The sequence below is a fragment of the Zonotrichia leucophrys genome, chromosome 2 (genome assembly GCF_028769735.1).
Source record: "Zonotrichia leucophrys gambelii isolate GWCS_2022_RI chromosome 2, RI_Zleu_2.0, whole genome shotgun sequence".
In the NCBI taxonomy this organism is placed as follows: domain Eukaryota; kingdom Metazoa; phylum Chordata; class Aves; order Passeriformes; family Passerellidae; genus Zonotrichia; species Zonotrichia leucophrys.
The window spans coordinates 70,579,534-70,593,438 of record NC_088171.1 but is presented as its reverse complement, the minus strand read 5'-3'; the positions used below and the strand labels follow the sequence as shown (position 1 = coordinate 70,593,438).

The window sequence follows — 13,905 nt, the reverse complement described above, 5'->3', positions numbered from 1 at the left end:
TTGGGATTCTAGCATTTAGCTCCTATGTAAGGGGCTGGATTTTGAAAAACAGCAATTTAATTTCTCAGACAGACTACAGTCTGAGGAAACATAGCATGTTTGTGTAAAGCAGACTATACCTGAAAGCACAATACAATGAAACATCAATTTTACGCATCAGTCTTGCTCCTAGATTCAGTGACCTTAGACAAATTATATTGCCTGTCCATGCTTTTATTACTAAAACAAGGGTAAGCTACAGGCCTTTGAAGATCTACTGACAGTAAGTACTGTGCAACAAATAGATACTTTATTACACCTACTTATTTTTGGAAAATAAAAATAGCTAGTCTCTGCTTTTACCTTTATCTGCCCAGAGCTAAACCAAATGGAAATATAATTTGTGCTTAAATTTCCAGCTTTGCAAGCATATGAAAGAGAGAATATTTTCATGTTTTCATCAAGCTGCTACAAAGTATTAAGGAATTGTAGCCTTCAGTGAATGAAAATAAGTACAGGCAATTGTTGTTTGACTTCTTTGAAAAGGTAAACAGAAATCACATACAGATTCCAGAGCTCTGAGGAACTGTCAAAAAGGTGAATGTATAAAAATGCAGAAGGAAACAAATTTGTGAAAACAGAATTTCTAACATGCATGAGAGGTGTGCATAGCAACAGATATGTTAACATAGAATGATTTCCAAAGTACTAGTTTATATTTTATAGCCTGAAAATTCCTATTAAAGTGCACGTGCTGTGTGTGTATTCTATTCCCATCATTACATTGCTATTGTCCTTCTGTTCTCTGCTCTAGGCAATACTGCTGCACAATGGCTTCCATCGGTCCAGTGAGCACAGAAGTTTGCTGTGACATTTTCAGGGAGCTGAGAAGCCAGAGAGTCCAGGAGAATGTCTGCTACTCTCCTCTACTCATCATTTCAACCCTCTCCATGGTCTACATAGGTGCAAAAGATAACACCAAGGCTCAGATAGAAAAGGTGAGACTACATTGAGGATTTAAACCCTCCAGAGCCACATCCCTTAATGATATGATAATGTCCCTCAGAGGCTAAAAGATGTGGATCCAGAGTTAACAAAACCTGTGGCCACCTGAAACTCCCACAGTGCTAAATAAATGCATCAGCCCAAAATCTTGAGACTGGATTTAAATTTTATCATAGTTTAGCAGTAGAATTCTCAAAGACAAAAATACATTCTTGCAACACTTTTTTTTTTTTTTTTTTTTTTTTTTAATAGGGAAAGGAAATAAAATCTATAGGGAAAGAGCCAAAACATATCCACAGACTGCTAAGTGTTTCATGTGTTTCCTACAGCTCTCAATATCTTCACAAAGTGGCTGGCTTGTTACCTACAAGAGGGTTGACATTATTGGTAGCACACACTGGAGCCGAATCCTAGATGCTCAATAGAAAAAAGGATCATCTAAGCAGGCAACAGTCTGCATAGCTGTTCAGAGATGGTACAGATAGATTGCACTTTTTGAGTCATTCTCAATTAGTCAATCGGTTTGCTTCAAACATGATGTGTTAATCTCTGTTGCATAACCTTTTTCTTGTCATACCAGTTATTTCAACTACTGTTATTCTTAATTACAGGCTATCCACTTTGATAAAATCCCAGGATTTGGAGAGAGTACTGAATCTCAGGTACAGAAACAATTTAATCCTTTCTCTATGTCAGTTTCTCCTGGGAGCAAAGTCTATCAGATAAAGCAGTCTTGTAGCAGTTCCAAACTCACTCCAGTGTGCAGCTAGTGCCCTTCATCCAGCATTTGGGGGAACACCTCATTCATAAGAATGAACAGAGAAGGTAGGTAACAGAGAATTCAGAGCAAGCATAAAATGAAACCCATCACCATAATATTGGGCCAATAGGGGGAAATTATAGATATTTGTATAACTAGACAAAGTAGCTGGGTGCTAGTGGTTAAACACAACATGTTGGGAACTGACCTGCTGAAGCTACATTACTGTAGCAGAAAATTAAAAGTCCCCCCAAATGGCATGAGGAAATTACAGTAGAAAACCAGCACTGAAATATATATATTACAAAATTACTACATCAGCATAGGAGGAACAATTTTATAAGCAAAAGCATCAACTACTTTACTCCTTTCATATAGTAAGTAATACCTACCCAACGTTAAAACTAGGGTAACATCTGTATTTTTATTTGTATTCATGTCAATCAGTGCGGCACCTCTGTGAGCATCCACGCTTCACTTAAGGACATTGTCACCCAAATCACCAAACCAAGTGACAATTATTCCATCAGCATCGCCAGCAGACTTTATGCTGAAGAGAAATACCCAATTCGGCCGGTGAGTTGCTCTAAGATCTGATCTGAATGTCAAAACTGTAACTTTCTGTAATACAAAAAGCACTGTCAGAAGTGAAGGGTCTGCTAAAGAAATTTTCTTCCATATGGAGCAAGATTCCATAAAGATTCTATCTATCACAGCCCTAACCCCTGAAACTCTTGAGAAAAAATGTGACTAGCCAAAAAGATGTTTTTGCAAACTACAATAAAGATTGTAGATAATTAACAAAGAGATAACTCCAACTCTTTTCTCAGATTGGAAAACACACCTGAAAAAAACTTCAGGTTCTCAAAAATATTCCAAGGTTTTCCATTGAAAGGAACATTTAATTTCCAATTCAAGGAGAATACCATTGCAAAAAAAAAAAAAAAAATTAAAAGTGGGCAAAGAGAATAAAAATCTCATACTTAACTGAAATAAATGTTGGTTTTAGATTAAACTCAGTTCTGGAAAACATTTTTTTAAATGTGGGCATATACTTTTGCTTGAAACAATGCATGTCAAATCTTAAGATGGTTATGAACTAGCTCATAGTTTACTGATGAGCCTTAATAAGCAGATTGCTCATATCTGTTAATTTCATTCTTGCCTTTTACATCTGCAAAATGCTTTGACATTCTGAGCTGAAAAGGGCATACTCTTTCTTTGCAGGAATACATTCAATGCGTGAAGGAACTGTATAAGGGAGGCTTGGAATCGATCAGCTTTCAAGCAGCTGCAGAAAAATCCAGAGAGCTCATAAATTCCTGGGTTGAAAGACAGACAAATGGTAAGAGGAAGCCAAATGTCAGCACAAGTACTTTCCCTTCTGCCACCATGTCTGAACAACATGTAAGAACATTTAAGTCAGGTGATGAAAAATCAAAACCTCTCCCTGTGCTCATTTTCCTGGATAAGAGATCAGTTCCCAGATACAGAACTATCATCTAACAATTTCTTTTTCCTCAGACACATCCCTGTTAGAAGACTCTCTCTATCTGTAGAGGCTTTCTGGATATGTAATATTTCCAGTCCAGATAAAAGGGACTAAAATATGCTAAAATATTTCCAGTCCTGATAAAAGGGACAGCACTAAAATATGCCTTTTACACATTGACAAATAGTTTGACACCAATGTTTCCACTTTTGTTTGATGCAAAAAGTATTAAATGTTTGGTTGGGAGACCATCCTGGGATATAAGGTTCCAAGAGTTCTTCCTGTTGACACAAAATATGCTAATTTTGTATCAAGTAAATCTCTGGATCTTATATCTCTTACTATAATTCTTTATAGGGAGAGAAACAACAACCATTACCTAGAGCAGTAAGCAAATCAACCTTAGAACTAACAGCTACAAAACTAAAGCAATGTCCTTTCCCTACACTCTCCTTCCCACAAATTCTTTACCCTCCATTTAATGTTGAAATTGCCGAGTAAGATGTGTTATACACAGATGTATTATACATGTTCTCTTTTCCTGTGCATTTTGAAAGGGTCTATCAAAAATATCCTTCGACCAAGCTCTGTGAGCTCACAAACTGATATGATCCTGGTCAGTGCCATCTACTTCAAAGGACTGTGGGAGAAAGCATTTAAGGAAGAAGATACCCAGACAGTTCCTTTCAGAATTTCTGAGGTATGTGAGCCTACATCACTTTAAAGGTGTCATGTTCTAGAATTTATGAAGGGAGTTGACGAGTTGCTGTATAATCTTCCCGAAAAACAGCAATCATCAGCTTTAACCATAAGTAGGCATTTCTACACTCTAGGAATACTCTTTCTGAAAACTATATTGTTTTCTTTGGTTTTGCAGCAAGAAAGCAAACCTGTGCAGATGATGTCTCAGATTGGTACATTTAAAGTGGCAGAGATCCCTTCTGAGAAATGCAGAATCCTGGAGCTTCCATATGCCAGTGGGCGGCTGAGCCTGTGGGTGCTGTTGCCTGATGACATCTCTGGCCTGGAGCAGGTATGGCCCTGGCAGCTGGCTTTCAGAAAACCATGAACACAGTGAAATTCTAGGTGCAAAGAAGATCTTCACAATTAAGTTATCTTAAAGCACATCCCCAGCACAGATCTGAATATTGGCAGCATGGGATTGTTGCATAGAGACACACAGCTCTCTCAGTGGTCCTGCAAAAGTTTGTGTGAGGATGGATTGCTAAACAACTGCTTTAGAGGGTTAAATTTTTGTCACTGCAGAACAGATTTTTCTCAGATAAGCAGCTGTTACCCCAGCACCTTGAGCTCCAAAGCTTTTATATTTCAATTTCTGCATACTGGGAAGTTCAACTTAGCTTGAGTATTTGTAATTATTGAATGGTCTGACAGCCTTCAACATGCTTCCTTCATGCCTTCAAAAATTAAACTATCTAAAAATATGAGTATTGGAATGATTAAAGCAATTTCAGAAAGTAAAATATACATGACATATTACTGTTGGTAGTCATTTGCAGGAATGCAGTTGAATAGGAAAAGTTATGCAATAAATCCGAGTTCATTGAAAAGATTGCACTAATTCTAAGAACCTAAATTATAAAAATAAAGAGTCATTTGAACACAGCTAAATTTATTCAGTAAAAACTGATAGCTCATTTATTACTGAAGAAATTTAGCTGTGTTAAAATGCCTCTTGATACTTCAGGTATTAGTAAAATCTTTAACACTTCCTTACTTGGAGGTCTTAAATGTAAGTAGAGCTTACAACTCATAAGCACAGAATGGCTTCTGGAATATATTTCTGAAGAAAAGAAGATAAATTGGCAAGAGCTTTGGGAAATTTGCTGAGTAGCCATCTAGTCAGGACTATAAATTCCCAGTGAGCCTATTAAAGAAATAGGAAGCAGGACAGAGAAGAGAGAGTCATGGTTTGTTTTCCTCTTCTAGCCACGTTAATCCATATGTACCCAGAAAATGCACCATAAGAAAAGCAGTCAGTTTAAGAGAAAAAACCCACAATGGTACTGCATTGCTACAAAAGGTGTTGGGCTCTCATCCCAGAGATCTAATTTGTTTGTTTCCTTGCAGCTTGAGACCGCAATCACCTTTGAAAATCTCAAGGAGTGGACCAGTTCTAGAAAGATGGAAGAGAGGAAGATTAAAGTTTATCTGCCCCGCATGAGGATTGAGGAAAAGTATAACCTCACATCTGTCTTAAAATCCTTGGGTATCACCGACCTGTTCAGCTCATCAGCCGATCTCTCTGGCATCTCTTCAGCACGGAGCCTGAAGGTGTCTGGAGCATTCCATGAGGCATTTGTGGAGATCCAAGAAGCAGGCAGTAAGGCGGCACGCTCATCAGGAGCTGGGGTAGATGACATAAGTGTCTCTGAAGAGATTAGAGCTGACCACCCTTTCCTCTTCTTGATCAAGCACAACCCAACTGACAGCATCTTGTTCTTTGGCAGATGCTATTCCCCTTAAAGAGAGGAAAGCTGAAAGAGTTTCTGTCCCTCACAGCAAGACCCAAAGTGTTGCAGTATCAAGGGTAAAAAGAAACACAAACTTTCTCTTTTGTCCATATTTTCTAAATCCAGAATGCTTTGTTTAAAAAAATATATATATAAAAAAAAGAAGTTAAGGCAGAGAAATTTTGAAATTTTGCCTGGAAAGCAGAGGCCCTTTGCCTTTCCTCTGTGCTGAGGATTATTATTTACTCATAGATGAAGAGTTAAAGGAATGAAAATCTGACCCAAAGAAAGCATGAGCACTAACAGAGATGTTCCTGGTGCAATTTAACAATAGTGCAGAATCATCACACTGAAACAACACATCCCCTTTTTTGGGGAAAAAATACAATCTTCTCACTTAGCCAGATTTCTCTACAGACAAGTTTCATGATGACTCCCTTGGAATAAGTCACTCAAAATTTCCTAAATTAAACTCTAAACTACTATCAATCATACCTACTCTGACAAAGCAATTGGTTTTTATTTCTACCCCTGATACTGCAAGGCTTTTCCTCCCTTTCTAAGGATGCATTATAGAAATTTTGTAATTAATATTTCTTCTTAAGCCTTTTTGGATCAATCATCATGACCAAGTGTGGTGGTTTTTCAGGTTGCTATTCAAATTTTCTCCATGTATCCTATCCCTGAATACAATGGGTCTTGTGGGTGTACATTTTGCTCCTTTAATCATAATAAAAACTCACTTAAGCAAATGCTTTTCATTTGGAGTATTTTAAATGCACCTGGGACAGAGAAATCCTGGCTATGTGTACAAATCTGCAGCTTTGGGTGGATGGCAAGTTGAACATGGGTCAGCAGTGCCCTGGCAGCCAGGAGGGCCAACCTGGGGTGTCCAGGGGGGAATAAGGCACAGCGTGGCCAGTCAGGCAAGGGAGGGGATTGTCCTGCTCTCCACCGGGGCAGCCTCACCTCCAGTGCTGGGGGCAGTTTTGGGTGCTACTGTATAAGAAGAACATCACACTCTAAGAGTGTGTGCAGAGCAGGGGGACCAAAATGGTGAAAGCTCCCAAGGGCAAAACTTAGAAGGAGTGTCTGAGGTCACTTGGCTTGTTCAGCTTGGAGGAGACTGAGTGGTGACCTCATCTCATCCTACTGGGGCAGGGGAGGGGGAGGTTCTGCTCTCTGTCTGGTGACCAGCAAGGGCATGAGGAAATGGAATGAGGCTGTTTCGGGATTTCAGGAAAAGTTTCTTCACCCAGAGGACTGGTCACTGGAACAGGCTTTCCCAGGAAAGTGGTCATTGTGCCATGCCTTTTAGAGTTCAAAGAGCATCAGGACAATGCTCTTAGTCATATGGTTTATTTATAGATAGTTCTGTGAGGAGCAGGGAGTTGGACTCAATGATCCTTATGAGTCCCTTCCAACTTGAAATATTCTGTGTTTCTGCAATTTTTCTGCCTGAGTTGGTTCATTGATTCCAGAGAGATGAGGAATAAGTCTATTGTAACTCTGGGCTAAGACAGAATACTCAGACCAATTTTCTGCCAGGAAGGGATGTGCGTGACCCATACCCCTCATGCATGCTACTCAAACTAGTCAGATGAAACAATTTCTGCACAAAACATGATTCATCCAGTTTCTCTGAAACAGCAGTTGATAAGCAGTCTGAAAAGCAGCTGGATATGTGCAGAATCTACATGCCACTGAGACAAAGCATTGCCTCAGAGAATACAGGGGAATGGGAAATGGGAAGGAGTTTTTTACTTATCTTTATGGTGTGTTTAAAAAGCTTTATGGGCTTTTATTCAGAAGCTAAAGAGAATAATCATGCTAGCAGATGGAATGTCTATGGTGAGTTATAGTTTTTCTCTGGAATCAATTATTCATCTCTTTGACACTGAAGCAAGAAAGGAAACAGAACTGTGTGGAACTGTCACAAAAAAGCACCAGGACAGTGAAACAGAAAAACTTTGGGGTGCAGTTAGTGGAAGAAGGCTATGCTCTTTCCTGATTCCAGTATATATATAGCACCAGTGCTGGGAGAACTGTGGTGGAATGTTTTTTCAGTTCTACCACACAATATTTACTTGTTCTACTTGCTTTGGATTTACCTGCCCCATCCTCCAAAATAACACATACTTTGGCAGGACCTCGGGGACACAACTTGCTGGCAGCAAAGATGATCTTGCAAAAGAAAAAGATAACATGACACCACCTTCACTGGTGTGTAAATAGTTCAAATATATTCCTTCACTTTCTTTTATCTTAGCTGATTGCTGATCAAGAGATAACAGAGGGGAAACTTACTGCAAGAGAGCTAATAGTGTGTTTACTACGGTCCTAGAGTTTCTGTTGATGTGGTCATGGAAATAGGGCACCTAAATTCCCAAGAACACTTAAATTTCTGCAATTTTTTTCTAAAACTGCAGTATTTCCTGGCTGTGTAAATTTTTATCAATTAAAGCATAGTTCTTCACAAACAGAAGACACAAAGAAGTCCATCTACTCCTGTATGCAGACAGATATTTTCAGTGCTACCTCCTGATTTCTGTTGACTTCAGCTGCCAGCACAGCAACAAGCAGTCATATTCTTGTCCTCAGTAGTCACTTCCTTAAAAGAAAAAAACCCCATGTGTTCCCAGATCTGTTTTCAAAAATCATTTTGGAATTTGGCAAATCATATCCCCATTAAGGAATGATGCCAGAGTCCTCAGATCCCAGATAGAGAAATATTTTTGTTTGAATGCTTGAAGATAGCCTTCCACATTTGAGATACTGTAGCTTCTGTAATAACAGGCATCCAAAGACCAAACCCCTCGAGGAACATGCCTGGATCTAACCCCAAGCTATGTGCCAGATATCAGACCTCCACCACTCAGCATGGAACAAATCCTCTCCTTTGTGCCACCAAATGAGGCTACAGCTCCATCTCACCATCCTCAAAGCAAAATAGTTAGCATCATGTCCTAGAGACTTCAGCTTTCTGATGTGTCATGAAGTACAGGTGGATTATTTTCTTGTCTGTCCACAGAATGTCTTTTAGCACAAGTATGGAAGAGGCTCATACTCAGAGCTTTATGATCTGTCATTAGAGGCTTTTACTGCTCTACCACCACACCCCACATATATTTGTAATTTCAAGCATGCATTCAAAAGATCAGTGAGTTGTGTCGATACAAGACCACACTCGCTTGCTTTCTTGTGGTCTTACAATGGGAAGGTAATTCCACAGAGATGACAGAATTTGACCCTGAGGCCTTACTGTTTATTCTAGCACTAACTGTTCTAATGTATAAAAAAGCAAGTAATATTGTTTGGTTGAACAAAGTAAGTTATTTGCAAAAATTGGTCTCCTGAAGTTCACAGAGTTAGAGACTAACTTGTGTTGGAATGGGCAGCTGACAGTCATCTGGTCTTAACTTCAGAAACACATCAGGACCCTTCCCAGTCAAATGTTGCATATCTTTAAATTTGGGGAATCCGCAGTGCTAGGACTAATTTAATTTTAAACATAAATCCAAATATTACTAATGTAGAAGTAGTGTAGTGTAGACTACCTAGCCAGCTTAGTTTTCTCTCACCAAATGGGTGTTGTCCACATGTGAAAATGACCCCCACCAGTTCCTTCATTTTGATTCTCCCATGTCCAGTCTGCAAAGCTCTCACTATTTTCCCTTACTTTTAAACCTCTTGGAAAAAATGCAGAATACCTCTGAAAATCCCAAGGAGTGTTTAGTCAACCATGTGAATAGGAAATTCCTAGGAAATTCCATTGTTCCTAACTAGGAACAGAAGTGAGATAATAGATAGCTTCATGCTATGCATTTTTACTCCAGAAGCATAATTTATACTTTATCTACATTTTATTATTTGGCAATATCACTGGGATATTGTTTGCACCCAGCCTCTATTTCCGCGTTGTTACAGTATTGAACTTCCCAAGAAAAACAGTTTAATACCATATAGTCCAACTGTCTTGTAAAAGGAACAAACAGTCTCAAATTGCATTCTACTCCCAGGAAGAAAAAATCCAAACTGATTTTATGCTCTTATCTCTTATCTCATTCATCACTTTCCTACTTTTTTAAATGCCAGCAATAGCATTTCACAGCAGGCAAACAATGAATTTCTATTAGCGGCACCTTCAGAGAACAGGAAAAGGTTCCTAGGGGTGAGCAAATCCTTACAAGGAGGGCTGACTTCTTAGTCGCACAGATAAAATTCCAATTTAGTAGCTCTGATAAGACACCAAGGAGGAGTGGGAGAATAGCAAGGTGCCAGATGTGTTTTTGTAATGAACGGAATTACAGATCAAAGGGGGCAGAGGAGGAATCATTGAACTTCACAGGGCTGTATGCAGGAGCAGTTCCTCTTCCTCTTCCTTCTTTTCTCTTTCATTCTGTCTCATTTCCCTTGGATGTGGTTCATTAACCATCTTTCCCCAAGGTGCTGACTATCCCCACCCTTACCATGCCCTCCTTTTTCCTCCTTGCCCTTCAGCAATCTCTACTTCTGTAGGCAGTGAGGGATGAGCTGGAGCCAAGTCTTGACTCTAAGAGGGGAAATATCAGGGAGAGGAAAAAAGTAGGAGAACAGTTTACCCCTCCTACTGCTTGGAGGGACCATCTGCTATGAAATGATGCTACGTCAGCTACAGAGGCCAAGCAGCCTCTGCATGAGGGAGGGGGAGAGCCCCTTCCTCCAGCCACAAACAGGGATCATTGCTCCCTTACACGTAAGGCCTTCCTTACATGTCTTCTGGTAATTTCCCTAGCCTGATCTTGCCTCTGTTCCACTGAATTCAAATTGGTCTTGACCTATGTGTTGGTCGGTCTATGTTCCCAGACAAGGAATTAGCAACCACAGAAGCAAGGGATATTTAAAAAAGATAAAGGGTATTAAGGAAGATGAAGCCAGAGAAAAGTAAGGGTGATACACCAAGAAGAAAGAAAAGTGTAAAGCAACTGAAAGAGACTACTGCACTAGATTTAAACTACAGAGAGAGAGTTCTGCTTTTGGCTTTCAAAGAGCTAAAACAGCCACAGATATCAGTACAAAAGATAATAGAGCCATGAAGATCTCCTTACAGTAGAATCAAAATGCTTTGGTAAAGAGCAGATGTTCATCAGGGTAGTTTAAAAGAAAGTCCTCAGTGCAATACCCTGCAAGATCACACTTTTCCACTCTCACAAAAGTTTGAGGAACAAAATGAAAACTTTTCATCTTATTTTACCCGAGAGCAGAAACGAACATGAGATCATCTTGTATTACTTGTCATGTATCAGGTCATTAGTTTCTCCTTGGTTGTGAAAAGCTTGCTAACTTCAACCACGCAAAGGACATTAGGTCTCAAGAGACTGAGATCCTTTGTGCAACAGGCAGGGAATGTGAGAGATGGAAAGATGCAATGGCAAAGGCATTGATGAGACATTTTCAAGTGATGCTTATGACACTACAGCTTAGCCGAGGTCCTTGTCAATCCAAAGGGGAAATTCCACTCCAAGCCCTCATTTTTGGGGTCTCCTGAAGTTCTATGTGCTGTATGTGCACTAAAGCAGGTAGTTTAGATCAGTTCCAAGATTAGCCTAGAAAGCACAAAACTATGAAGGGGCAGCAAGTGCCAAGCAGATCAATGAATAGCAAAGATTTTCTGTACACCTCCTCGTGTCATTATTGGGAAAATTCTCCTAATGAAACTCCTGAAAACACCAACTGCCTTGGGAAACACCAGGTCTTTCCACCAAGCAAGAATACTTGCAATCAAACTGTATGAAAAACAGAGCAAATATCTAAACGGCTTTCTTAAAAGAGAGTCTTTCCTCTATATTCTGCTCTGACACATCAGCACAAGGCTCCTGTTTAGGATGGGCACCTGTTTAGAAATGTGTATTGAGGATACACTGACTTGATATTCACATCCTTCACAATAGCACTGGAAAGGGAAGATGGGATCAGCTTTCTGATAGAGTAGTTGTGCAGCTGACATACAGTTCCATCCTTTGAGAGATTTCTTTGGAAAAATGACAAGTTTCAGCCAAAGTGCACACAAGCCACACATACGTCATGACTCATAATGCAGAACTGTGTATCATGGCTGAGAAATTCAGGCCACTTTTCATATTTTTGGTGTCATCCATGACCTGTGATACTTTTAAAATGCTTACCACCTGAGTCATTCAAAGGAAAACTGCACCCTTGCGAGTGTGGAAACAGTATGCGTATTCATTCACAGATAAACTGCCCCTTTTCAGATATACAAACCAGTCCTTTATCAGAAGTGCTGTGCTTCTTACCAGAGCAGAATTTCTCAGGACAAACATTGCTTTTATTAATTGCAGTGCCTAAGGTAAAGCATGTAGAAGTAATACTGAAGTAAGAGGAATTCTGCTGGGACTGTCAAATTTTACCACACCTTTACCTCTGCAGGTGTGGAACAAAATGCCTCAATAATATTTATACAGGAACCTCACCACACCCTTTGGGAACTCATAAGGTTTTACATAGTGTTAGAGTATGTCAGCAAGGATTGCTTGGCAAGGGAAGGCTTGCAAATTTACTTGTAGGAGGTGCAGAACAGATCACTATCTACTTTGTTTCAAAATAAAGACACGTGTACTATCGACCAAAGCTTTAAAAGGAAAAAGGATACTCAAAGAATTAATATCTCTTTAACTTAAACATTATTAGAGATTTCAGGTGATAAAAACTTACCATCACACAAAATTCCTTTACAGCACAGACCAAAATCCATTATAAGTAGTCTAGGTGATGCATATAGGGTTTTTTTCAGTTGACAATGTTAGGTACAGCTCATGCCATGCTCTCAGTTAGACTATGACAGAGTTATCACCCAGAAAAGAGCCCTCCTTAGCACAGAAAATGTTGTTTCTAGTCATAGAATCATATGCTGAGGTACAAGAAACCCATGAGGATCATTGAGTCCAATCTGCAGAGGACACCTCAAGAGCCACACAATGTTCCCTGCGAGCGTTGTCCAAATGCGCTCTGAACTCAGACAGGCTCGGTGCTGTGAGCACTTCCCTGGGGATCCTGTTCCAGTGCCCAATCATCCTCCGGTCATGAGAGTGAAGAGATCAGTACTTATCCCTCCACTTCCCCTCCTGAGGATGCTGAAGACCACAACGAGGTCTCCCCTGAGTCTACTCTTCTCCAGGCTGAACAGAACAAGTGACCTCAGCTGTTCCTGATAAGGCTTTCCCTCAAGGCCCTTCACCATCCTCATGGCTTTTTTTTTGGACACTCTCCAATAGCTCAATATCTTTTTTATATTGTGGTGCCCAAAACTGCACACAGTGTTCAAGGAGAGGCCACACAAATGCAGAGTAGAGCACTTATCACTCTTACTATTTTCTCAATTCCTGTGTCCCTGTCCTCCTTAGTTTTTAAATAAATTACACAGAGATTTAAAACAATGACAACAACAACAACAAAAAAATCACATCTACAAAGGGACTAAAATATTAGTAGATTTCAAAACTCTTTTCTTCCCTGTGCTTCTTGTATCTTCTAAAGTCTTTTTAAAGGTTTGGAGGTATTTAAAATCCTTTCATGTTTAAAATCGGGCCAACTCTGGCTGAGTCAAAAACTTGAATAGAGTGCTCTACTGGGTGAATCAGAAATTGTTCCCTGCCAAGTAAATAAACAGAGATTGTACTTGTAAAAAACACTTGAAGATGTCAGGGAAACTGAAGAGCTTTCCTTCAAATACCACTTTTTCTTTTGATCTACCTGAACACATTAGTCTATAGAACACATTAGTTGTGAATTAAATCAGATTTCCAAGAGCTATACAGAGTTGATAGTAAAAATAAACTACCAATGGGCATGAAAACCAGCCATGGAAAGTTGTATCCTAAAAATACTGTGTGATAGGAGAAGCTATCACTTTTCTGTGACAGCAACTCTTTTTCTCAAGACCCTTGAGAAACTGTCATGGTGCAGGGAGGCTCAGGACCCTCAATATGAGAATCAGCAAGCTTCATTTATTGATCAGAGCACCAGATATTTATCTACAACAAATAATAAGCTCATACATATTCTGCAAGCTAAGCAATCTCTTGGTTATATTCTAGATATCAGCTTCTTCATTCCAAAGGAGTTACATCTGCTTTTTCTCATGTCTCTAGTCTCTCAACTACACCACTTTGTTATAGTAACACAGCTATGCTCAAGGA

At 39.5% G+C, this 13,905-nt stretch overlaps 1 protein-coding gene across 1 annotated transcript; it reads left to right on the top strand.

Moving 5' to 3' along the window:
- The first annotated feature begins 809 nt into the window (after positions 1 to 809).
- On the top strand, positions 810 to 5,723 carry LOC135444164 (ovalbumin-like). Its single transcript, XM_064705411.1, has 7 exons — positions 810 to 977; positions 1,596 to 1,646; positions 2,192 to 2,320; positions 2,972 to 3,089; positions 3,794 to 3,936; positions 4,114 to 4,269; positions 5,328 to 5,723. Exons 1-7 carry the CDS (start codon positions 810 to 812, stop codon positions 5,721 to 5,723), a joined length of 1,161 nt encoding a protein of 386 aa, XP_064561481.1.
- Positions 5,724 to 13,905: the final 8,182 nt, after the last annotated feature.